This window comes from Anopheles maculipalpis, chromosome 3RL (assembly GCF_943734695.1).
Source record: "Anopheles maculipalpis chromosome 3RL, idAnoMacuDA_375_x, whole genome shotgun sequence".
Lineage (NCBI taxonomy): Eukaryota > Metazoa > Arthropoda > Insecta > Diptera > Culicidae > Anopheles > Anopheles maculipalpis.
Window position 1 is genome coordinate 34,905,135 of NC_064872.1, and position 27,880 is coordinate 34,933,014.

General features: G+C 44.9%; 3 protein-coding genes across 3 annotated transcripts in view; 1 reads left to right on the plus strand and 2 right to left on the minus strand.

Annotated features, from left to right (window-relative positions):
• The window catches only part of LOC126565762 (mucin-5AC), a 128,138-nt gene extending 104,740 nt beyond the window's left edge, over positions 1–23,398 (plus strand). The window contains exons 2-14 of the mRNA XM_050222969.1: positions 7,808–8,376; positions 8,444–8,649; positions 8,854–11,340; positions 12,158–12,330; positions 12,404–12,570; positions 12,644–12,690; positions 13,058–13,264; positions 14,698–18,831; positions 21,786–21,890; positions 21,958–22,377; positions 22,448–22,740; positions 22,810–23,153; positions 23,224–23,398. Coding sequence (XP_050078926.1) covers positions 7,808–8,376; positions 8,444–8,649; positions 8,854–11,340; positions 12,158–12,330; positions 12,404–12,570; positions 12,644–12,690; positions 13,058–13,264; positions 14,698–18,831; positions 21,786–21,890; positions 21,958–22,377; positions 22,448–22,740; positions 22,810–23,153; positions 23,224–23,394 — 9,323 coding nt within the window. The 3' untranslated portion in view covers positions 23,395–23,398. The remainder of the gene's footprint in view (positions 1–7,807; positions 8,377–8,443; positions 8,650–8,853; positions 11,341–12,157; positions 12,331–12,403; positions 12,571–12,643; positions 12,691–13,057; positions 13,265–14,697; positions 18,832–21,785; positions 21,891–21,957; positions 22,378–22,447; positions 22,741–22,809; positions 23,154–23,223) is intronic.
• Positions 1–27,880, minus strand: part of LOC126564894 (immunoglobulin-binding protein 1) — a 526,173-nt gene that overhangs the window by 382,470 nt on the left and 115,823 nt on the right. The window lies entirely within an intron of this gene.
• Positions 1–27,880, minus strand: part of LOC126564281 (actin-binding protein WASF2) — a 501,777-nt gene that overhangs the window by 207,242 nt on the left and 266,655 nt on the right. The window lies entirely within an intron of this gene.

The window sequence follows — 27,880 nt, forward strand, 5'->3', positions numbered from 1 at the left end:
TCAATTTGCCCTATTGCTACACACGATTCTGTACCATCGTGTGTCAAGGATCGAGACCAGGCTACTCGGGGCGCCAATCGACCAATCAACCGAAAGCCCCACCCAACAACCCTGCAATGATTGTCCGTAGTTTCGCAACCATGGCGAAAAGCAGTTGCATTCGATGCATTCTGTGCAGCAAAACGGTGCACGATCGACCCCAAAAGTCCGAACGGTCCCGTTTTGTTTTTGTGACCGAGTTTACGAGAACCGGAGACCATATGCTACAGCAAGGGACTGAATGTCCAAATGACTATAAAGAATTTTCTCCATTTTCTGAGATCTCTCAGAGGACTTCCCTGCCCTGTAATGTACCTCCCGTACTACGAACCGAGCATGATTTGGTGCAAGCCAGAAAATAAACCGTACCATTTGAGGTGTGCCCAATGATTTCGGTCTGTCTTGAGCACGATATGGCAAATTGAACCTTGGCTAATTAAACTCACGGTTTCGAGGGTGGTTCTAGCTCTTGCGTAACATTACCATGTACCAAGATGATCGCCAGCATAGTGTCTTCACTCGCCCCACCCCCCTTATTAGACAAGGATAAACCTTGCACTGGACCTTCAATTCCGTCCGTCCAAACATTGCTTCAACAATGGCTCGTTGAAGTGTGTTACATTCACAAAGTGGGCACTTTCGGAAACACCATACCCCCATCTCACCAAACCCAGAAACTCCAAGCACTGGTGTGAAGCACTTCCGTTTGCATTTATTAAATCGGCAAGGAAGTGACCAAAAGCGTTTCGGTTTCGGTATTATGACTTTCGCATACAATGGTCTGCTCAACTCGGTGGAAAATGCAAATGCCAAACAACCAACTAACAACAATCGAAACTAAATCGTCCGTGAAACGAAAATCAGCAATGTTTTGAACATTCGCGACGGAGCAACGGTCTGGGAAATAGATTCGGTTTGTGGGAAGCGCCAGCATTTATGCTTTGTTTGTTTGTTGAAATTGATAGCGAGAGCGAAAATTGAATTTTGATTGAGTCGATACAATTGTAAGTTTGGTGGCATATTTTTTGTTGAAAACGGAGCCAATCCTAGCTGGCTATTACCGTGCAGGACTGAGAGTTGTAAAGACGCAACTACCGTGACGGATACCGATATAATAATTGAACGTGAGAGTACGCAGGAAGGAGGGAATTTCTCAATAGTCTAAGTTTTTATCATGGAAAAAACAAACGTTATTTAAGTGAAACCGACTGTTGACAATAATATGCTGAATTTGGATTGCAAAGGCTCTAAATTATTTCAAAACAATTTTAACCGTTCAATGGTATGAAGAAACGCTGTATTCAAATTCTACGTAATTACGTAATTACGTAATGACTGTTTTTGTAAACTAGATTAACGGGACGATTTCCTCGCTATTTTTTTTTTATTTGTCTTATCTTGGACATGCTCGGTTTTTTATTTCAAAAGATCTTATAGTGAAGGTTACACGCTCATTAGTAACCAGATCACTAGTAGTGACCAGTCTAAAAGAATTCATTTTAGTGAAAATATGTTAAATTTTTACTGTTCAAAGTTTTGTAGCTGGTAAGGTTTTACTAATAACCTACATTTCTTTCAACACACACATGATCAAGAGAAAGCAACTTACAGAGAGGAAAGACATAAAATATTATTTTTTTAAATTTATTGAAGATTCTTTACATGATTTTGCGATGTGTTTGTTCTTTGTTGTTATGCATAGTCAATATAAGCTACATTAAGAAGTATTGTTGTTCTGAAGTTGCTCGTCAACAACCAGTTCGGCACGAGGCGTAAAGGAACTCCGCGATCTCGATGTCTCAGAATCAGGCGGAGTTAGTGGCGAATTTTGTTTCTCGGAGGCTCTCAACGGAATGGATGTTGAGGGCCTCATTGAATCTGCTGACTGAGGCAGAATGTTCTTTGTAATTTCGGGGACTCTTAACAACACGTAAACCACCGCGCCCGCACTCTCCGTGTACCGTCAAAACTGCCACTGGGTCGAGTAAAATCTGTCGGAGATTGGATGCAGCGCTTAACCGAGTTTCCTGAAAACAAATTAGAAACCTGACCATGTCATCATGACGTTCTTGACCCTGGGCAGGGCAAGAAGAAGGAGTAAAATAAGTTGTTATTAAGAAGTTGATGGGAAGCTACTCTTCTTCAATATTGACAGTATGTTTGAAAAATAAAATATTGGAAAATTTTTCAAAAATTTAGTTTAAACCCACCGTCATAGTATCAAACCGGATATAATTTCTAGCGTCCATCTTACCTGCCAGAAGAATTCACTATACTAATCCTTCCCACATCAACTGCCTATATTCGATGGTACAACTTCATTCCATCATTCTCTTCGGCTCTTGCTTGCCACCGTAGAATTAGACAGGAATTCCATTTCTAACTCGCCTTGCAACCAACCGTCATGTACTCTAATGCATTTATTAATCTCATTTTTCGCCCGTCACATTCCACCTCTACACAGTAAGTGTGACAAAACTGGAGTGAACGAGGGAATTAACGTCACAGCTTGGTGTACGTGCTCCTTTCTATTAGCTATCCGTACTGAGCAATTAAACGCAAGTTGGCACGTACCTGGCTCCTCGCTGACGTAACAACTGGCGCTAGCATCACCAGCCTAGCGTATCCCATACGTTTTCCCATATTTTCTCACGCTGGTGTAGAAAAAGGGTTTGCCCTACCGGTTGTCCACCACACCGGTGATAGCAAGGGCTTGCTACCCGCTCAACAGTCTAGCGAGCTTTGTGTCTTTATGTTCAACTGTCCTGCTGTCACCATTGCGTAAATGAAGCGAAAAACAGAAGTGTCCTAAAGAGTCTAGCGCACAAACCGTTAATAAATCAACCCGTAACCCATTCCACCCGCATTTTGGCTTCGAGATAAAAATAACATCATGCTTGCATTCGCTCGGTCGCTGATGTGGTGAACACTTCGAAGTTGTGTTGCTACTTCCCGCAGGGTTTTTCGGAGCAATGATCTTGCGCCACCGCAGCACCGGATGCAGTTTATGTTTGGCAGTTAAAATCGACCGCATTTGTCTCCCATTTGGATCCATGTAACGATCACACGGGCCAACTCTTGCACCAAGCAGAAGACTAAAACTTTAGCCCCAAGGAACTACAAATTACGCTCGAGCGAAAACAAATCTGGAAGAGCGTTTGTTTCTCGCGCGGGTCGGCGACGACATGGTATCCAACGCCCATACCAAACGTTCTTGTACACACGTTGAATGTGTTTTTTTCGCGTCCCATTCGATCTGGGGTTCAACTCCGTCAACATCACAAGCAAAAACCCACGTCCCCTTTTGCAAAAGTTCCGAACGAAACAGAATAAACAAACCATATTACGGTGCGCATTTCTATCGATCACTCACTAGCAGTAGCGCCCCGGGTTCCGTTATTTGACGATTGCGAGGGCGAACTGGAGCTGATGCTGGTGTCGGACATTCTAACCCACCCGTCGAAACGAAAGATCAGCCGCAAGCGACGAACCTTCTCACAATAAATCCGTGTTGTATAATTCGTGCATGATCTGGTATTTGCTTACCTACGGTGACTTCGGTAGTGCTCATGCTTATGTACGTGTCCGGCAGGCATACCAAATCCTCATTAGACCACCACCGAACACCTCACACAACTGCCGACAGTGGATTGATTCCGGTTGGCCGGATTACAGACACTCAGCTAGTCAAGACCGTAATGTCTTGCCATCGCTGGCAATAAAGCTGCCACGTGCATGAGTCACACAGTCCACTGCTTGGGTTGTGTCCGTTCTCGGCCAAACAATTAACCCGTATAGAAAAAAAAAGTTTTTCGTACCCGGGCTGATTTGGTAAGCTAAATGAAAATGTCAAAAGTGAATGGCGGGTGAATTGATCTGGTACACTGGTTTTCGGAACAGTCACTGTGGAAGGGCCATAAACCTAATCTGGGTATGTACGAGATCAGAATGACCGATCGCAAGAACTGACCGCTAGATTAATGCGGACCATTTTATAATCTCCATCGTGTTGTCTGGATCGTTTAAATCTAGAAAATAAATATTGTTTAGGGAACAAAAGCTCATTGCTTCTTTTGGTGTGATTAACACAGCAACAGTTCAGTCCCTTGATCACGCTTCACCTCCATACACCACTTACGCGCCATTGATTCACCATTCATCAACACCCATAAAGACATCATTACAACAGATCATAATCGCCTTACCTGTTGTCTAACCTCAGAGCCACACCGTAATGTAACTCGATCTTGGAGCCCTTGCTGACATCCAATCTACCCGTACCGATGTACCGAAAACTCATCACGTTGAAACGACTTTAAAATGCGAACTGCTTTTAAACTGCAATCTTGCAGTTCAATTGCGCTAAATTCGTCCGTCTTGTAGGCGAACGAAACGCCATCGTAAACTGACACCCGGTGGCAATCGACCATCGACCTCTCAGGCTGCAACTGACTGTGGTTGTACAGTTTAGCAACGGAAGAATCCGTAACCGGACGCCACAGTAAAGCCGATCGTCTTGTTTTTCTTGCAATGAACGGTTCTTTTACAGCATTTGCACAACTTCCGTCAACTTCAACATCCCACCGTTGTCTTTAGCTCATCGTAGTCGCCAGCAAAAGGGGTCAACCAACTCGCGGTTCCAAAACCGGCCAATCCAATTCTTTAACGAGCTCGCACCAAAGCGGGGGACAATTGCCCGCACGAGCATACTCCCCATTGAAACCCAATCAAACTCGACCATTACGCACAAACATGGCAATGTCTTACGCCTGTTGCGTAGGACAGCACCATGCACAGATTCGCATGCTAAGAAATCCAGCTTTAGCTGGCCCAAAAGCTGGTCTTTCGGTAGCCATTGTAAGCCTACACATACGCAAACAAATTCTGCAAATGTTCAAGGTCATTGGCATTCGCCGGGTTTCTCGCTGTTCGATCTTGATACCCATTGTGACAGTCTCCCGTTTGTCAAGCTCCATGTCCGGCCATAATGAGTATCGCCTCCGATTAAACGGAGCGCACCCATGAGCGACGTTCGAACGGACCGTCCGTGATGGAATATAATCTTAATTCCACACAAAAAAAAAGCCGATCAGTTTCGTTGAGTCACCCGTTCCTGGGTCACTGCTCCAGGAAGTCCACCCACCATGCCACCTTTCACTGTGGGCCCGAAGCGTACAGGGGAACTGATTCCATTTTCCCAAGAACGGTTCTGCTGTCGCCTGATTGTCCTGTCACTCGTCGTTCTAGTGGCTCGGGATCGGGACAAGCGATTGCTCGTCGAAGATAATTTGCCAATGCGAGAGGGTGACACCGAAAATGGGCCGGAGTGGTTGTAGGTGTACAGAGAACATGATAAGCTTGTGGGGGCTTAAGTTTACTTAACGGGATAGTAAATTGCACATTGACCCTACCGTGCAGCCAGTAATTCTTCGTAGCTTTTCACAAAGCAATAACTCTCCCGCTTCGAGCTTATACATGGAATGTAAGAACTCACCGCAAACAGAACTCCATCCCTACAGGAGGTTCGCACGGAAAACCATCTGTCAACAGATCCGCTAACGGATCGGAAAAAGGGTCATGTTTTACGGCCGAGTGACAAGCGTTCCGCCTAGCGGGATGACATTACAATCGTCGCCAATGCTCTTATCGTATTCTCGGCAATTTGCAACCCTCAATCGTGTCTATTTCTGCAGGACAAATTTATTTGCACACCAACGTAGATACCGGCCCTGTATGAACTTTTTATCCGTACTCGTGCTGGGATGTCCCAAGCACCTACGCATACACCGCATGCTTTCACGGTCATGGGCAAGAAAAGTTCGTTTTGCCTCTGTTACCTTCCAAAAGCCCTGTCGGCACTATCCACGATCCGCTACGGACATGTATGTAGGCGTCAAAAACCGTTGAGAAAGATTTATCCCGTGGCCTACGGCTTCGGGTAAAAGTTATTGAATGTATGGGGATGGGAGTTGCCACTCTCTACCCACTTCCACCCACAGCAACCAGATGCTGTGTGTCTTTGAACTTGAACTCTCGGGATGTGTAGGATCCACCGATGGGGATGATCACTCACGACGCACCAACGATGTCGTACGTAACATTCGCTTCGACGCTTCCCATCCGTGAACCACTCGTTGTACCGCCTCATCTGCACGATTACTTCGTTTGCCGATCTCACCGACGTTTGACGACGTTGTACGATCAGCTTGGAGTTCATCTCCCATTCGGCAACTGAAGCAACGACCCCGAAGAAGATCTTCGTGGAGGAATTAATGAATTCAATTAAGTTGTAAGTCTTTATCCGACACCGGCTCGCTCCCATGGATCAATGCCACCGGATGGGGTTGTTCGTGATCATCACGCGTTCGCGTACCATCTCCTACCGGCGTTTCTTCGCTTGGCGCGAAGAGGATAAACTATAAATTCTACCTATTTCACATCACCATACACACACGGCATCAGCTGCCTGAATGAATCGTCCAATCGTGGCTCTATTCAAATGACACAACACTCAACACCAATGGACAGCCCGGCAAAGGTATCGTTTGTGCTGTGCATGTGCGTTGGGTATGTACGAGATTGTATTGCATTCAGGCGAGTCCAGTTGGCGGGGTGGGTGGAATTTATTTACCCTTCAATGTTTTATTATTCGGACAACAGTAAAGCCGTGGGCTTGGACGATTCACGGTCCCAATGAACGCTGAGATTTTGCGGCCATTAATCGTACAGTGCGATTGATGGTATTTAACCGCATGGAGCTTTTCTTGTTGAGAATTATTGATAACTCTAACTTGACTTTCAAATGTTTGAGGATTATGCTTATAGCCATCAGATATGACAATAATTATTTAACCCACAATATAAGGGACACAAATAACTTCTCCAAAGAAATGAAACTTTATTTAAAGCAAGTTTCTTCTCCCCCTACGTAGATTGCAATAAAATCGCCATTATAGACCAGCCCGTTCCTTTTACAAACACAACAACCTTCGTTCTAATGTTTCAAACTCGACTCATTTTCGCGGTATGAATAGACCATAAAAATGGCAATAAAATCGATTTTATTTCTGTTTTTCTACGGCTGCGGAACCTACGCCTAGAATGTCCCGACCCGTGTCTATAAAACACTGTCGACCAAGAAACACTCTCACACACATCGATAATGATCATTCGCCGCTTATAAGCATTTTATCGCTTCGTACAAATCTTCGCACCGTTGCGATCTGTCAGTGCAACGCGATCGAGGTGATGCCTCCGGTCGAACCACCCGCCATAAATTTGGCAATAAATTCCACCAACGCCTCGTACGGCTGTCGGTGTTTAATGGGCAGCTTCGGGTAGTAGGGAAGTGGTGAACGGGGACACCACTGGCCATTCATAGTTGCACCCTGTGGTGTAGTGGATGTGTAAAGCATCGTAGCCACTTGGGAACCTTGTAGCTGTACGATATTCGATCGGATCGATTCATAGTTCCCGTGTGTGGAAGGAATCTGTTGCAAGATACGATCAATGTACGATCTGACAGATGATCATGCTGCATTGGTGGCATAAACCGGCGTTTGGAAGGTGTTCCATACGAACAGTTTGCCATTCACGCATGACTAGGGAGAACACGAGGATCTGATCAGCTGTTACTGGATACTTGTCGCACTTGTTCCTCGCTTGTAAAACCAACCATGGTGACCTTCTCACCCTGACAGTGACAGCCACTGCCTTCTTATACAACACCCACCGATACTTACCCATCTCCCTTCTATCTCGTTCGCAGATATTGTTTTCGCACAGACAAAACGCTCGTTCCGTACGAGTGCTGCCCAGGGACGGGCACTTGGCTCGAACCCCCGCCAATCGACCTCGTCCCACGTTGATTTCGAGTGTCCGGAAGAGTTCGGTTATTATCCACATCCGAACGACTGCTCACAGTACTATGTGTGCGTGTTCGGTGGCGCTCTGCTGGAAAGCTGTACCGGTGGTTTGATGTACAGCCACGAGCTGCAGACCTGCGATTGGCCGCGCAACGTTGGATGTGATCTGCCTGCGCTCAGCTCACCATCCGCACCGGCTAGCCGCACGGTTACGCCACGCGTTCCACAGGTGCTTAGCAGGGTACGCTTCTCGTCATCCGCTCCGTCGGCCCCATCCGGACCGTCGGGACCATCGGGACCATCGGGACCGTCTGGACCTTCGGGACCTTCTGGACCGGCCGAACAGTCGGTACCGGCACGCATTCAACAGATTCACAATCTGCCACCTCCACCACCACCACCAGCCAACCCGAACCCTGTGATTACTACACGAGGACAGCCGAAAAACTCCCCGCAGGAGGACATAGCAAAGGTATGTGATGCAATGGAGCTGGTAAATAGATCGAGTTTACCATAAAGTAACATTTTATCTTTTACAGCTCTACGCCGAAGCGCATGAAACACTTCCACCGGTAGAGGAAGAGGAATCCGATCGTCAGCAGCGTGTCTATCGCGGACAGCCAAGCACGGTGTCACAAGTGCAGCGCGATCGTGACGGCATCCTGCAGCAGCAGAGTGTCAATGCTATTCCGACCCAGGCTAAAGTAGGTTCCTTTGCGTACAGTGCTCAACCTCAACCGTTCAGGTAAGTGTGTTCCTATTTTGCATCAACGTTCCCAATTCCTAAGCCTCTCTTTTCGACACCGAATTCGACCAAATACTTTAAACTAAATTTTCTCTTTCCTCCTGAAACACATAAATTATTCGTTCATACGCACAATCTACATACGCATACACTGTTTTGTGCAACTGCACTCATTCACTCACGCACACAAACTTTACGCTAAAGAATTGACAAACACGATGACGAGTCACTGCAAACGCTAGACGACACATTTTCCACTGACAGCAAGGCCCACGATCGCAAGAAGCGAGATACTGCCGGTCAAGCTAAGACCGAAACAGCGGACACTGCCCAAACCTCACTGGTGACGCAAATAGATCCGACAGCAGTGGCCGGAACTGATGACGAATTGACCAAAAAACCTGCCAAACGCTCCAACTCTGACTCAGAAGCTTCGGCACAAGACAATCTTGCACCGGAAAACTCCCCCGACAGTTTAGCACCGTCTAGTGGTGGAGAAAGTCAGCGAACGGCTCGTCAACTCCGTCAGTTGGGTAACTGGCAGTATCGCTCACTGGACACATCGCTTTCGCGTCAAAACGGTTACTCGCCGAGCAGCTTTGACCCTTTCGGATACACGGTGCTGCCTACGGCTTCGACGTACTTTAAACCTGGCGCACGATACTTTCAACCGCAAACTTACAGCAAGAAGGAACTGACCCAGACCTATAACGATTATCTGGAAGCTTACAGTAAGAGCAAACAGCCTACTTATAACGTGCGCCCGGTAGAGTTACAGCCGCACAAAACATCCGGCCTGCAGAACTACAAGACAATCGCGAAGATCACACCTCAGGACACGATCATTCCATTGCTACTAGCTAATCAGCAACAGCAACGACCACACCAATCAAACTACGGCCAAACACAATTCACTGCGGCCGCATTTGTTAACAGTCACAATAACAAAAAGTACACCACACCGGCCTCACCACACGACGGTGACGAGGAAACAATCCCGGACAATTTTGCGTTCTTCCATTTCGGCAATACCTACTCCTCTACGCCGATTTCCGTCAACAATCATGCGAAGTCGCCAAAGCAACCGAAACCCTCCAACGTGCAGATCTCGAACGTAGCACAGCCGACGCAAAAGACGCCTTACATCGCCTTCAGCTCCGTCGGTGGATTCTTCAACAATCAACCAACGGCCAATCCGTTGAAGGAAAGCTTCGTTCTTAAACCGAACCATTCAAAGCCAAAGCCGGTTCATACTGGTTCTCAAGGTCCTAGTACACCGGCCCCGGTGTATGAGGGTATTTCAAATTCAATTCAATCGAACGGACTAAGATACTCCGTCACCACACCAAAGATTGTGCCGGGAACGGGACTCGAGCTGTACCAGCCAAACGTCTATCTTAATGCTCCCCGACCGCAGGTTTACAGTGGATATGGTGGTAAACCTTCCGGAGCTGTTTACGAGGCGTCAACCCCAAAGCCAAGTTCGGCTCAATTTGTAACCAAATCGACCAATGGCTTCCAACCAATTGCCGTATCGACCACACCGAAGTACTATCAACCTCAAGTTTCCAAAACGGTGAGCCCGAGCGAGTACAGCAAGTTCTACGAATCCATCAAAAACTCGCACATCGCTCAGGTCAAACCAAATGCCGAACCAACGCCCATCCGTATCGGATCCGGTCAAGTAGTTTACCGGCCAGATACCAACAACACCAAGCTTCAACCTGTCTCCCAAGGATACAGTCCTCAGCAGATTTTCTACAATCCTGTGGTATCGGCTCCGCAAAGTCCCGTACCAAAACCGCAAGAGTCGGGAGAATTTTACTACGAGGAAGATGACGATATTGACCAGCGAGGACAAAAGTATGTAAAGAACACGTTGGACTCAAACCGGCGGCCTGTGTATGGCAAACGGCCTTATGGCGATGAAGAAGAGGATGAAGATGAGTACTACGAAGATGATGAAGACGATGATGATGAGTTCCAGTATCGGTATCCCGTGAACAAGTCCAAGTACACCCCCATGACGGAAACGATGGCTCCGCGGCCAATGCAAAATATGACCACGCCCAAACCGCCAAGCTTGGTATCGGGCAATCTTTACTACAATTATGAAACGACCACTTGGCGCCCACCAACCGTGACAACATATTCCCCAAGCTCAACCTCAGACATTCCACCGATTATCAAATTCCCCGAAGATGTCTTCCAGGGCATTAAACCGTTGGGTGACGTGCCTCGGTATCTGAACAAATCCACCCTGCGACCGTACACGATACGACAACGTCTTCGTCCAACGGTTGTCCAGCACAATCATCTTGAGGAGAGTGTCCCTAGCGAGCGAGGACGTAGTACGACCACGACCACTACCACCAGACCACCAGCGACGACGACCACAACCCGCTACTATCCTACCACGGTGCGTACGCGCATCACGACCAAGACCCCAACACGTCGACCGGTGACTACTACGACACCGGCGGTCATTACCACTACCACCACCCCCGAACCACCTCAGACAACACAGACGACGTCGCGCAAACGGTACACGATCCGACCGAATCGTGGCCAGCAGCGCTGGCGCACAACCGAGACACCGGAACCAACTACGACCAACGGGCGACATGCCAGTCCGACTAGACCGACCAAAATTCGACCACAGCTGGAGCTCGACGAACGCCTACCGAACAGGTACAGTTCTCTTCTGTTTTCTGTCCTTTTATAGCTGGGCAGAGGACACCAACAGCTTGCTGTGTTGGTTACGTGTGAATGTGTGATGTGTGTGTGTGTGTGGTGGGACCTATCTGCAGAATGCACCCAAATTGTATATTCTTGTACAGTCACGAGCTTTGAATATAATTATGTTGTATATAGAATATGCTTTACAGTAAGTTATTTTATTATTATATTTTTGTGTGAGTTTGTTTGATTTCATAATTGTTTTTTACAATATTTGTTACTTTACGATAGCAATGTGACATGGCTGAATTACAAGGTTTGCAATGAATAGTTAATATGATGGGCAGTTTAATTATTTAAAGCCGTAATCGGATGAAATGATGCTCTGTGGCTCCAGTAAAATCACTTTTCATCATTCAGATATCGCGTGGTTCAGACAGATTCCTTAATTTGAATTGAAATGCTACCATTATTGTTATCCACATTTTACTTCTACCCTTGAGAACCATTTCTTCGTGCTGCCTACTCTCTCATTGCTCAAAAAAAAATGTATGACACATGAGAAGATACATTTGAATTAAAAAAAAAATGCATCATCCACTGTTACCCAACCTTCAATCGAGAGAATACAATTTACATGAGCTTCTCAACCTGACATGACCGAACGATTTAAAGACCGCTTCCATTTGCCCTGAGTGGGTGTTCCATTGACCAACCAGGTTGTTTACGTTTGACGTTTTAAACCATACTATATCATGGTTGAACAGCTTGCTTAATCCATCCGAAGCATATTTACAAACTGCATACTAATTCCGGTCGTACCCTGCAGAGTTGAAACATCATCACCAGCACCACCGAGCCGATACGTGCCAGAACAACAACAGAAGACACAGCTCACGCAGAGCAACAGAAACTACTACAACACGAGCAACTATGAACCATCTGCGTACGATTCTTACTATGCCGTTTACGACGAAGATGTTGAACTGTATCGAGATGTTGGTAAGTAAACGGTCCCCAACTGGTATCCTGATGGGAAAACTCGTACTGAGGTTTACGTTTCTTATCGTCTTAGAATATCAACCACAACCCCAGAAACCTGTCGTTTCGTCTACGTACCGTCCGACAGTGGTCACAACCGTGGCTCCAACTTCTCAGCGAGATCCGTACGTCACTTCTCCACGAACTACCTACCAGAGACCTTCCTACCAGGCAGACTATGACGATGCTCTAGTGGCTCAGGTATTTCAACGGTTCTTAGTTTAGTTCTCACCGCTCCCGGAGATATCCTTTCTAACGCTCTTTTTATTTCCAGCTTGAAGAAGATCGTTACAATCAGAAGCAAACCAATACACAGATAAGGTATTTTTTTACGGATCCAGTGCCGCATCGGTACTAGCATTCGATTGTTTTTTTTTTTAATCTACATTAATTAGACCGCTTTTAGAAAGAAAAGATCAAGCAATTAGGTTATTAGCTCAATCGAATATAGATCAATTCCTACAAATCCTTCATGAGGATTTGCACCAAAAGCATCCGCAAGGAGCTATCCACCTTTTTGGCAACTGATTAGAAATCCCGTTACCTCTAACTTCCCTGTTATCTTAAAAAAAACCAATCTTTCTCTTTCTCTATTTCTACGCCTGGATCTATCTGATAACACTATTCATATCCATCACCAATTTGCGTGTGCGTGATTGGATACTCTCATTCCTGCATGTACCGATAGAAATGAGTTGAACTCTATCTCGGACCGTCCGATACTGGTGTCTTCCACGATCCGTGCCTATAACAGCCCCAAGTATCAGACGGCCTTCGTTACGACGCCCGAGCCCTTCTCACTGCCGTCGTCAACCACAGCCAGAACCACTACAACCACCACCACTACCACCACCACCACCACCACACCTGCTCCAATACAGTACTATACTACAAGGTAGAGCGAGAAAGAAAAGCAGCCTTCTTCAAAGGGCCGCATCCCCTTTTACTGCTTTCAACTATTCTAATTAGACACATCATTAGAGGATTTGAGTTTAAACAAAACTTAACGTTCGGATAGTGGAGCCCTTTGCAGCATTTCATAATCGTTTGGGTTTTGACAAGAGGAGGGGCAAAAAATCATCACCCAACAAACCTGAAGCAACGAAACAAAAAAAAATTTAATCATCTCAATAAGAGCACACATGCTGCGCAAAACTTTGCGCCCATCTTCACTGTCAATTTGTTAGCATCGCTTTCGGGATCATTTTAGTATAGCATTTGTTCGACAGTTCGATTACATCAATTCACACCGGTTACACACATTACACTACATATAACGACACAATATACACACGATAGAATCTACTTCAACAGGATATCACCTCTTCGTAGTAGTGTAGCGGGATCGGTAGCATCGTTTATCTTCCTTAGCGAAGAGTTAAGATCAATATTACTTCGTAGCTAAGAGAATTGAGTCTTTTTTTTCTCCCTTGTTCTATTTACTTTACAATCTCCTTCACTCATGTACTCCATTGAATCTCTTATAAATCTACTCTTAAAGTGATCTTTTTGCTTTTTCTTCTATGCGAATATATTTATGTTTTCCGATATCATATTTTACACCAAATGCTTAAGCTTTTTTCATTTCTTTTGCATGTGTCATTCATGATCATCATTTACAAAGTAATAAACTGCATTCTCTTTGTTTCCAACCCCAACCCCAACCGGTACACACATATTTTATATGCCCATGTACATGTCCATGAATAGTCAGAATTCCCAACATGATATTTGGCCCTCAGCATGATATTTGATGTTTGTACAAATGAATACCAATGAATACCTGTGTTGTTAACGTTGTAAATTGTAAACTTTTTTTGTTTGTTGCTTCTTCCTATTGAAGAAAATCATTTCATTTTACTTATAATCTCCTCCAATTTGGCAAGTTAAACCTGTTCTATGGCTGGAAAGCTTTGACTAATAATCATTATACCGAAACTTGCCTTATTTATCTTTTCATTTTAATCAATTTCTAGTTAACCGAACAAAACTAGTTAACTCATCTGTTATTAACAATCACTAAATTCTATACGATAACTACTGCACTGATTGACAGGTGTTATCGTATTTTTCTTTATCTGAATGATTTTCCATTCGGATTACGATGTTGAAAAACTAACAAACTATTTACAAAAAATGTATATAAATTTATTGAACGCTTTTTATAACATAACCCTTAAGTTGAGAGTCAGAAAAGTGCCTTTTAACCCAAACTCAATTTTTTTTGTGCTGTGCCCGTTTTCGAACGTTTACATTACGATTCTCTTTGTTCTCTCTCTGAAATCTCGTTTCTAAAATGTCAATCTACGATGCTATTTATCCCAACAGATCATCACAATTGGACGATCAAAGTAATAAAACAACACCCAAATCAATCATATTAACACTCGCAGCACGCGCGGGTTCCTCATCGACCCCAGAGCCCCCCTCTCCCTTCCTTGTGTCCTTTGCGCCGACCCCACAATCTCCCTATGAGCCACGGTACCGCAGTAGCACTAGCTCGGTTCCACGATACATTAAACCATCATCAACTACCACAACCACCACCACCACTGCCATACCCACTACAACCACCACACTACCTCGCACGACCACTACTTCTACAGTTGACCAATACCCACGGTTCCGTCCGTCCACTCAGTACGATCAGCAGGTACCTTCCGGAATTAACTTCCATCCGATTCCGGAAGATCACTACTATGATGACGATAGTGACGCTCACGAGGATAGTGCCGACCAGGTGGACGACGAGTACTCGACACTGTCCAAAACTAGGTACGATTATCGTACGCCATCTCGTGTCGCCGCCGATTCGACGAACGATCACTCCAAGAAGCAGTTTATTACACAAAAGCTTCTACCGGTGTTTTCCCATACGTACTCACAGTCCGATCCTCGTTCCGCGTCATCAGCCAACGCACATGCGATGGCGTCCGATTCTTACGATGAGACTCCCTTTTCGTACGATACTCGGCCGGAGTTTTCGCCTTCCGGTGTCGCTGAACAGTTTGTCCCATTGACAAGCACTTTGCCACCACCAACAACTACTACCACAACTACCACTAGAAAGCCAACAACAACTACAACCTCTACCACAACCACCACTAGGAAGCCAACGACAACCACTACCACAACTACCACTAGAAGGCCTACAACTACAACCACTACCACAACAACCACTAAGAAGCCTACAACAACCCCTACCACCACTACTACGACCACAACCACACGCTTGCCCCCTAACACTCAAGAGTCACAGCGCCAAAAGTTACAAAAGTTTATCATCTCTGATGTACAACCGGCCAGCTTCCGGACCCCTTTCAGTACCACGGCCAAAGCTCAGCCTCTGCCCGATTACGACAGTTATCTGTATCATGAAGCTATCCCAAGTAGTGTACGATCGCGCAATCAGCACACGTTCCTGAAAGCCATTGCGACTACGCTTTCTGCGACACAATCCTCCACGATCGCTACGACCACACCGGAAGTGCCTATCATACGATCATACGCGGCTAGACCATCTCCTGGAGCTGCAAGTCGACCGGAACACTTTGGGCCTGACAAATCGATTCGATTGACACATACTTCCCAGGATTGGGAGGTACGTCGTCCCCTATCGACGTTTAGTTTTGGCACCGGCGTACCGACGACTGACGCGCGTTCGGAGCAAACGTTTAGCAGTAATAGATTTTACAATCTAACGCTTAGTTCCGGATTTGTTGGTTTGCCGGGAGCTGCTTCAAGCACTGGCAATCGTGGACGTATTGAGCTTCCAAGGAATCAAGAACCTTTGCCAAGCTATACAACTTTTACGCTTTCGGATGCTGTTACTAGTAGTTCACGAGGCGCGTCCACTACCATTTTGGAAGCGTTGTCTGAAACAACTACTCCATACACTACAATTACGATGCCCACTACTACTACTCCTACTACTACTACTACACCCACCACTACAGTAAGCCCTACTTCATTGGTCGCTGATAGTGGTCTTAGTAATGTACGATTTGTTGTAAGTTCTAGTTTACCCACCACTGGCCGCCCTCGTTATTCGAAGGTCCAGGATGAGAATGTTGCTCTTTATAAGAGCCGTGATGTACAGACGACAACAACGAGCACTGCGATAAATCGACTTGCAGCTCGGCCTAGCATCGTACCGACCGCTGCAAGCGATTGGGTCCCTTTAATAGAAGAAAAGATCCTGTCCAGTCCCAAGACCAACACACTGCACGAACAAGAAGATCGTGACCGTGATACGGACGATCCGTTGCTTCAAACGCGAGTGCAAGTAAATACGGAGGATGCTTTCGTTGCGGTTACTACCGCTTCGACACCTCCGACTCGGTTCCCACCGAGAACTACTCTTGCCCCATTTGGCACGCTGGAGGGTAGAAAATCCATTGAAAAAGTACAAACTCTTCCACCGCGTAGTCCTGCCGCGAAGGAAGCGCCTAGCAAAGCTCTAGACCCGGTTACCAATTCACCAACACGGTTAGTAGTTTCACCGTACAAAAGTTTAGAAGTGCAACGTCAAACGACGTCATCTGATAAACCCTTTGCATCTACTTCGAGAGTCATCTCGAACCTTTACCGTACAACCACACCCGAGGTTCCGGCTCTCGGTGGTCCTACGGTGAAGAGCTACTTCCAGCTGACAGCTGTACCAAAGCTGGCTGCTATTTTGCGGGAAACAACCACACCTAGTACGACTACGACAAGTTTAACAACAACTACCACTACGACGACTGTTGCTCCGCCTAGTACAACTGTGACAAGCACGAGCGAAGAGTCGGTTACTATGACTTCTACTACCACTACTACTAGCCATAGTACCAATGCACCTACGCCCACGACAGTCCCAACTACTACCTTCGGTAGTAGCTCGGAAGAAGTGATCACCACCAGCAGCACGTTGCCCAAATCGACCGAGGTATATCGTGGTCGATATCGTCCCGTGTTCAGTTTTGTACGTTCTTCGGAATCGTACGACGAAGCAACCACTCCACGGTACCGCTATCTTCGTAACCGTGGACGAGGATCGCCTAGACGCTCCTACACTAGATTACGTCCAACGGCTCAAAGTTATACGTTAGCATCGAGCACAGTAAATGACACGGTTAGTGTTCAGAAAGTCTCTTCTCCTAGCAGCACCTCGGTGCCGACAGGAGAATATAGTAGAACGGCCGATAGCACAGTACTATCGATAGCTAGCGAGTATGACGATCGTGTGGTTAGTTCAAGCTCCGCATCCTCTGCCTATCTAAATCGTATTCCGACAACTGATCGTACGAAGTATCAATCAACTGATCGTGAGATCTCTAAAACAGCTCATGTAAAGAGTCGCTACGAACAGTTCGATTTCAATCGTACCGAAAAGGAAGATCGACCACGCCAACCATTGTCAACTACTGGGCAGTCGAATCGTGTTGTACAAATCACGGACAAACCAGTATACTATACCCGTTTTCATTCGACATCTACTGAAGAGAGTTCTTTTGCTGTCGCCAACAGCAGTCGACAGCCGGAGTCGACGACGAAAAAGTTCCGTGCCACGGTCGAAATGCCAGAAATGAACATTCCGACCGAGAAGGAGCTACTTTCCTACCATCAGGATAGTGGGAACACATCGGAAGATGAGGATCGTGACGACGAGGAAGACGAGGACGACGTTGAAGATGACGATGTTGAGACGGTGGACGAAGATTTGGCCGACTATTCGTATCTAGAAACATCCAGCGTTCCGTCTACAACGACGACAACAACTAGTACGACCCCACCGACAACTACGACCACGACTACGACGACTTCAACGACAACAACGACCACAACGTCGGCACCGCCCCCGACCACTAGTACAACGACCCTACGGAGCACCTTCAAGCCGATGGCACGGGCTTCCAAACGATACACGACGCCACATTATGCCGCCATCGTAGCGGTCACTACCGAGCGTAGTTTCTATTCGGCTGTGCCATCGCGCTTCTACCCTAGTACAACGCAAGGATTGAACCTTACCGCTGGTGCTGCGCATCCGGAACCCATTTCGGAACACCCGTATCACAGTGCACGTAGTACCTCTGCGCCTCTTTCCCTCTCGTCCACCTCCTCTTTCCCCTCATCCGCCCCGTCCACTGATGCCGTAAGTCTTCGAATCAGTGATGGTCTTAGCAAGAGCAATGTTTCGAGCAGTAGCTCCAATTTGTTATCCCCGTCTTCCACCTCAACTCCCTCCATTCCCACCACCACCAATACAACCACAACCATCACCACCACCACAATCCGCCCGCCAACGACGTACTCCGTAAATAAGCTCCCACCGCGCGCTTCCAGGGTCAATAATGCCATAAAGACCACGATCGCAGCCGCACAACTGCCACGCCGATATAGCAAACCATCCGCAGCGGGAAAAAGTATACAATGTACAGAAAACTCACTGTCCGCCAAATGCAACGAGATTCCCTCGAGGTACTATTATTGCTGCCCAGCAAACTTCTACCCCTACAAAAACTACAAAACAAACCAAACCCAACTCTTGATTATGCAAGAACTCTATCACGCCAAAAACTCGAAACAATACCAATTTGGTTATACTTCACCGCTCACTGCAGCCACCTAGTTAATACCACCTGCAATTACCTATCATGCGTTGACTGATCTTAAAGCAAAAAAAAAAAACCATATGGCGATGTACACCAACAGCCTGCCAAACATCATACTAGAACCATCTATGGCTCGGACAGTATCAACGCGCTCTACTCACTCCTAGCTAGCAGTTGTAGTTTGCTATTACATTTGTCTGTTAATCCTGGTATATCACTAAGTTTATATACACTTTCTACAGTAGTCTGCTGTTTGCCTTACACCTGCCAACAAACGATCAAAAGAGATAGAGAGCGAGAGAGAAACGATCATCCTCTTGTATTTTTAAATATTTAATGCTTATAGAAAATACTATTATTATTCATTTTAATGCACATTAGATATGATTTTTCCAATTCTGACACAAACAGATTGTTTGTTTCTTGTAAAGTATTTTCGCATCTTTTCCTATTGCAAATTGCTCAAAAATAGCTTCCAATTTTTCTGCTGTTTATCGTTTTCTCTTTCTCGAACGATCTTTACACTTTCAAAAAACACTTCAGTATCTTTTAACAACTACACATTGGCCCACTCTTCCATTGGTACTCCACTACACGCAAGGCATACTTCAACTTTCTACGGCAAAAACACACCCTGATCGCTAAGCGTACGCCTCTCTCGCACTAAGATCTTCGAACGATGGTTCCGAATGCTTCGCCGTACTTCCACAGTGCGATGGGCAACGTGCTAAGTGGTCAAAGGAAAGGACACTCTGCATAGTAGGACAACTTAGGACGTAGATGTTGTGTAGTGGTTTGGTTCGATGTGATTTGACGTTTGTTGACAACTTTTAGACATGCCACACTGGTATAACAGGGTTTAGTGATAGGCCATTAGTAGTTGGTTACTCATCTTTATATGCAGTGGTATTATTAGCGTAGTCAGTATATTTGTAGAAAATGTCTGATGATGGATAATGTGTGTACAAAAATTAAGGTTATCTTACTGAAATTGAATATTGGTAGCTAGTTTGCTTGAACTTTGTTGAATTTTGTTGTCTTTTAAACCATTAAAACACCTTAAATTATATTGAGTTTTCATACGTTTCTTCCTAACCGTTTCTCAGTTTCCTTCAATTTTGTTTGCTGAAATTATTTCATCGTAAGACATTAAGTTTTGTGCACAAGAGAGACAAATGAATCCATCATTATTTCATCAGGGAAAAAAAGCTAGCCTAGTTATACTATCATACTGTGCCTAAGTGCTTCATACCACACGTGAACTAAACGCTCGGGATTTGTCAGGGACAATTGCTTCAGGGCTTTAGGATGCTTATTGCGTGAGAGTGACCCTCATGTCGGTTCAATATCGAAAGAACATCCATGGCACATCGTATGTCAACGGAAAAAGTATGCTCACTAACACCATTACGTACACCAACACGAAACGCCAACGAAAAGTTAGCATCTTCCAGAAAAAAAACATCCATAGCCCAAGCTGGCGATACAGATGCACAACGCCGTGTACGCGACGATCTTGCAGGCACGTCTAAGGATATGCATCGTCAAAAACTGCTCTTAAGCTTCATCGAATCAGTATTAAAAAGGACAAAGCATCTGGAGTCTCGTATGACATCTGCATAGAGGCCAGGGGTTGTTGATGGGCTTTCCCTCACATTGTTGGACGTTAACCAAACTAGGAGTAGCTATTTGAATTGCACCGCCAAACGCAACAAATCGATACGAAGTATCTACTACCCCAGTACCACAGTATAAAATAAAAAACTCTCCCCTAGTACCTTCACCGGTAGTTAAGCGATAAAACTTAGGCCAAAGTGCGATTCTTATCGTACCGAAACGTACGGAAGTGGACCACCGGAACGACCAGAAAACTTCCCTTACTTCAAACTCTACCAACTATGTTGCCCGTTCAACAACAACATAAACGGAGATCAACATGATCTTTTAAACATTTCACATCAACACGCTCACGTTATCACCTTACCTCGCTCCTTTACTATACCACTTCCTTCTGTCCCCCTCGTCTCTGTGACAATGCGCATGGACACCTTACGGCACATGATCACATGACTCACATACAATGATCAGTCTTTCCCAATCATCTTTGTATCCTCTTTCTAGTACTTGTTGTTTCATATTGCCCAAGAGGACGGGTAATCGTGTGTGATCACCCTTTGGTCGTAGCTTCAACGACCCTTCTATCCTGTCCCTTTATCTCAAACCTTCATCTTTGCGCCCCTTGTTCCTTGCACCGTAGAATTGCGTAGTTTTATATCTAATGTACTTACCTTTAGTGATCGTTTATCTGTCTTGTAGGATTGCATGAGGATCACTGACAACTTTGCCAGCTAATATGACAAGTCAATTAGTAAATTAACTTGTCATCATTTGTTGGCATGGTTTAAGTCATCCTCATAAATCAAGTTCTTCGTCTGCTGGTTTCGCATCATTCGCTACGCCTAACTGATCAATGTAGCTTGGATCGTGCATCTCTCCTAACCGTCGTCTATAGTTTCTGTGTTTTTCGGTGTCTGTGGAAGATAGTCGTTTCGACACTCTCCTCATCATTGCACTACTAGCCAGGTTGCCGGGATTCGTAAACTTTTAAAACTAATCTCATCATGCGACATGAGCTTTCCTAACAGGCTGTTCTAACAGAGCGTCCATTAGCAGCTGATTTCCGGCGCCATAATGCTATAAGCCACAGTCGTATCCTGCGCTTTGGTACTTTCGATCCAATGCACTTATTTGCTCTTTTTTCTTGTGTCATTTCACCCAACGTACCCGATCGCAACTCAATGTATGCAACGACTCGCGCAGAGTTAGCAACAGTAACAGTAACAACAATAACCGCAACCGTGGCAGTTCGCATTATGCGACCGATGGACAATCGACCATTTCAGCCAACCGAGGAACGCACCCACCGTAAGTAAAGCTGCACTAACAACGATCGACGTTTGTCCACCAATATCATTTATCATATCTCTCGCAGACGTGCACGACCAACACTGAAGCCGTCTCAGAACATCGTCTCGAAGGCACAAGAATTTGTAGACATCTACCGTCATCCGCCGACTCGTCCCGAACCTCTATACCCTCAACCAACACCCGACAAGACCGCTGCCAAGTGCCGTAAGGATGTGTGCCTACTGCCCGACTGCTACTGCGGTGGAAAGGATGTGCCTGGTGAGCTTCCGGTCGAACAGGTGCCCCAGATCGTGCTGCTCACGTTCGACGATTCCGTAAACGATTTGAACAAACAGCTCTACCAGGATCTTTTCGAGCGTGGACGTGTTAACCCGAACGGTTGCCCTATTACGGCCACGTTCTATGTATCGCACGAGTGGACCGACTATAGCCAGGTGCAGAACCTGTACTCCGACGGGCACGAGATGGCATCGCACACAGTTTCGTAAGTGAATGCCATTATAGAAAACATTCTCACCAGTACTTATGGTGCCGCTCTTTCCATTCCCAAACAGTCATAGCTTCGGCGAATCATTCTCCCCGAAAAAGTGGGCCCGGGAAGTTGCCGGCCAGCGTGAGATCCTCTCCGCGTACGGTGGCGTGAAGCTGGAAGATGTGCGCGGTATGCGTGCACCGTTCCTGTCGATCGGTGGCAACAAGATGTTCAAGATGCTGCACGACTTCAACTTCACCTACGATTCGTCGATGCCGGTGTACGAGAACCGTCCGCCGAGCTGGCCGTACACGCTCGACTACAAGATCTTCCACGATTGTATGATTCCACCCTGTCCAACCAAGAGCTATCCAGGTAAGGGGAGCGAACTACTCTCATTGTTAAGGGCACAATGGTAAACTTATCACGGATCACGATTTGCAGGTGTTTGGGAGGTTCCTATGGTGATGTGGCAGGATCTGAACGGTGGCCGCTGCTCGATGGGTGACGCCTGCTCGAATCCGCCGGAGGCCGAAGGTGTCTACAAGATGATCATGAAGAACTTCGAACGTCACTACACGACCAACCGGGCACCGTTCGGGCTGTACTACCATGCCGCCTGGTTCACGCAGCCGCACCACAAGGAAGGATTCATACAATTCCTGGACGCGATCAACTCGATGAAGGACGTGTTCATCATCACCAACTGGCAAGCGCTGCAGTGGGTACGCGATCCGACACCGCTCTCGCGCATCAACTCCTTCACGCCCTTCCAGTGCAACTATGGAGTAAGCCTTTAATGATCGTGTCGGTCTTTTGTGCGATATTAACATTTCCAACCCCCACCCTCCAAAACAGGATCGTCCCAAGCGTTGTAACAACCCGAAGGTATGCAACCTGTGGCACAAATCGGGCGTCCGGTACATGCGTACCTGCCAGCCCTGCCCGGACATCTACCCATGGACCGGCAAGACTGGCATCCGTTCGTCTCGCATCGACAACGACATCGAGGTGGCCGACACCAACTAAGTCATACGCGTGATGGGTCGCTGCTGTTAATGCTGTCGCAGTGACAGTGCAATTCGGTTTGGCCGTACGCTGCCAACAGGCAGTGACCGATTTTTGATGGAAGGATTTTTTTCTTTTGCAACCAACTTTAAGTTCTGTCAGTTAAAAGAAAACTAATTCGAACCGCAAACCCGGGCCGAAACCGAAAGCACTGAACCTGTGGCCGGACAGCAGTACCGCAAAACCATCCCGCAAAAAAAGGCACCGAAAGTTCCCTGAACCAACTGATAAGGATTTGCGGCTGTGTGCTTCCCCAAACTAAACGCAAACAATCGCCATTATCGTCGACATGCAAAACCTACAATCGCTCCCTTCTGAAGCAGAAGTCGGCTGCAATACGCTCCGGATGGGACGCTTTGTATTTGTTCCCCTTTCTGAACATTCATCACTCTATTACTGCACGCCGCGAGTTTTAGGTTTAGGTACGACCTATCGACAGGCAAACGTGTGGCAAAATGCCTACCGGCTTAGATACTACTGCTAGTGTATAATACTATTTTATTCTGCTATAAATTATTAGAACTACGGACGATCGTTCACGTGCGACACAGGAAAGACAAGTGGCAAGGGGTATCGAAAGCTTAACTGAAAACTTCTTTTTGGCACGACTTTTGATTGTAAATAATTTTGGCCACTTACAAACGTTGTTAGACGGGAAACCCTACTGAAGGGACAGAAATTTATCACCTAAATTCCAAACTAACTTTCATTCTTCGCCACTTCTTTTTCTCTCGCAGCAATACACGAGCAATACTCAAGCAATATTTTATTTTTTAAAGCTATTCATTTATTTTTTACTTTTTTCATTACTGTACTTAAATGTTTTGTTCTTCTTCTACACTTATTGCACCTGCGTCCATTATTAAGGGCTTCTTTTTTTTGTTTATTTTCGATCCCAAAAGAGTTGCACAGCTTAAAGTGATGATATGTACACATGTAGGATGGAAGGAAAACACTTTAAAGTGAACTGGATAAGTGCACTGCCATAATTAGAGGAAAATTATTAAAAAAAAAAACAATTCAAAGGCACCTTTCTGAAAAAGCGAGAGAGATAGCGAGGTAAAAAAGAAATGATAGTAAGAAGAGATAACAGGTCCACAACAAATTGTGAAACTTGCACACAAAGAAGGAAATCTGGAAATAACAACAGAAACACAAAAAAAATGGGAACTAAAAGTTCCTTGTAAATTATACCACAAGAAGATATGGAACAACGACACAAATTAAAACACAAATCTAAACAGCTGCTGAAAATGTTGTAATACAAAATGAAACAAACAAGTAAATCACCCGATAAGTATCGTCTATCGCCTGCTGTTACACTGGTGTCCAGTTCCATCGTTTGTTTTCACAGTAATTTTGATTTACCGATCTGTAGATTTTCCTTTCTTCCGGTGACGGTATACTTTCGGTAAAAGGTTTAATTATTATGTTTGCTTTGTCTTGTAATGGAAATGGTATACAAATCGTATACACGTAAAATGCAAAATTAGCACAAAAAATCATGACGATGGAACGCATACCTTTCTAACGGACAAGTTTGCCTTCTGGCGGACCATGGGCGAAGCGTACGTTTTATTTCAATTAACAAAGCAATTAATCCAACCAACCGGAATCTTCAAACAAAACAGCAGCTTGCCTTTCCATTGACAATTAGGGACAGTATTGTGCTGGTAAGCGCGTTCCGACTGCGCATACGTGAAGAGACAATATTTATAGATTTATAGGCAGTAAATTATGTGGACCGGAGAAAAAAAAAACGGCACAAAAGCAAACAATACAGATAGTAGTAGTAAAACAAGAATGAAAAGCTTATTTTCTGTAAATAGATCATCTATTGCTCCTTTTGTAAACCCAACGCGGCAAGCGTCTGCAAAACTGTCTGGAAGGACAGGACAGATTCAAGCGTTATAAAAGTGTGCTCTCTGTATGCTGTAAGGAAGGGACAGGAAGACATCGAAAGAGAAATCGAAATAAGAACTTCAAGCTTCTTTTCTCTTTCATCATTCGACAATGTTTGAAAGCATTCTCTATTTCTTCGTCGCAAAACTTCTAGGTTGTAGATGCATTCTTATAGTGTAGTATAAAGACGGTTTGCTTGCCTTTGCGTCGTGCACTGCAAAAACACCCGATGAAATACGATAAACAGTGCATCGGAACACGAATGTGCGCACGCGCGCTTATATCTTCCTTTCGCTAGCTATACCACGTCAACTGTCTTTTCCGTACGTTATTGAAAAACCGTCCACCGTGCGTGGGTTGCGTCCTCACTAGGTCTTTACCGAAAATGTATTTTTTTTTTCGTCTACTTTGTCCGTTTGTGTTACTGTTAGCTGTTAGGAATTCAATGACGAACGAGACACGAGATGAATAGGGCAACAGAGGAGCAAGTTTTGTAGTAAGTGTGTATTGGAGTACATGAAAAATGAAATAAAGTAAAATAAAAATTTTAATCAACATAAAAAACGAGCTGTTTTTATGTTGCAATGTTCACCTACAATACATAAGTAGCCCAGGTCGTATCTAGATGTGGGCGGCTGCTGAGGCTATTCGTAAAGAAGACATGTGAGCTTCATGCTCACACTGCTATCTTTGCTCAATTTGTACGTGCCTATGACGATCCTTTGGAACCGAACAATGCTGGCAATCATCGACCCATCGAACATCCTTTGGAAAAATTCAACGCTGTTTGTGACGCCATCGACTCTGGTATGTCTTCAACTAAATTCATCAATCGTGCCAATGTCCAACGTGCGTCGAATTCCAACCGTTTGAGTTATGTTGTGACCACGCGGAATATGTACTTAGATGTATGCTGTTTGTATGTTTGGTTCGCTATCGAGAGGCTTAAAGCAGTCCGTTGACGAATTGATTTTTTAAAATAATTATTGAAATTTATGTCTGATGTGCTGGTATCACAAATTTTTCTGTTTTCGTCATATTCCTCATATTTGAGAGGAAAATGTAATGCTTACTGACATTCATGTATTCTTAATTTGCAATCTGCAGGAAAAACGTTAAACTAATAAAAACATATTTACTTCTGAGTAAATATAACATCGTATTAAAGGTAATGTAGCATATCCCAGCATATACCATCTTGCAAACCGATTTAATTGCACAAGCAAACTGCATAAGAGCTGCATACAACTTATTAGAACATTGAATGATAGCATGTATATTACAAAAACAGGTCAATTAGAACATGATTAAGGTGAATCTGAGCTAAGCACAAAACAAAACCGAACTGAACATATGTCGCTCTCACGAGCACCAAATTTCAGCAATGTGCCATAGAAGCATGAGAAGGACATTCAACCAAGCAAATTCAGATCCCACAAGCATTGCAAATAAGAGAGAGATCTGGTGCTCCCGGCATTTCTGCCGTAGAGTAAAGAGTTGGTCGGTTGCCTCCAACAAATTCAGTTTGTTAGCTTCCGACGAAATCGGTAGCAAGGGGCTCAAGTCTGCTAAAGAGGACTGTGGAATTCAGAACTGTGATGGCCCAGAAGTTAGCACAGTCCATCCTGTCGCCCTGTCCATCCATCTTATCCTGTCATGAGAAAGAGAGTGTGGTAAATATCACGATGCGCCCCACTTTACATGGCACTGTGAATTCTTTTTATCATTACAGTAACAGATGATTAACACCCAACATGAACTGAAAAATCTGCAACAAAATCTGATAGAGAAAGCAAAGACTTTGTATCTTTCAACAGTGCAAGAAGGCAGAATTTTTTTCGCTTGTTATGCAAATAAAAAATGGGAAAATTAAAGCAGTTGATACATTATTTTGCAGGTTGTCTGCGTCTTTATTTATTTACTTGTTTATTAATTTCTTAATTATCTATTTACAAGCTCGGAATGCTTAACAATTTATTTCAAAATTAGCATTCAAGAAAATATCAGGACGAGGAAGCACGGTAGCGGGATAAGAAAAGTGATATTAGAGCATAATACCCAATTAGATTCTGAGAGTTGTTAAATTCTGTTCATAAAAGGACCATTCTGGTGGCAACGCGTCATTCCATTAGGAATGTGTGGAGGTGAAGATCTCTCAAGCAAGTGACGAGAAGGAAAGGGAAGAGATATCGAGAAAAAAGGAAAGGAGCATCAACGTGAGAATGACGGGTTTATGATAACTTTATTGTAGTCTATAAAAGAACTAATCTATCGCTAACTACGCTACTCTATCGCAACAAGTTTTATGATTTGTTTTACGTTAATTATAACTTTGTAATGATACAAATTCGAAAAACTCTGGATTATACCATGATAAGAACAAATCACAAATTTTTAAAATTCGATCTAGGGAATGGGTCAGAGAAAGAAACTAGAAAGAGAGAACGTACAAAGACGAGCACGGAAGAAAGATATGGAATTGGTGGAATGGAATGGAATGGTGAAGTCAAACAGATTGGCAAAAGAATTAAACCAACAATTCACA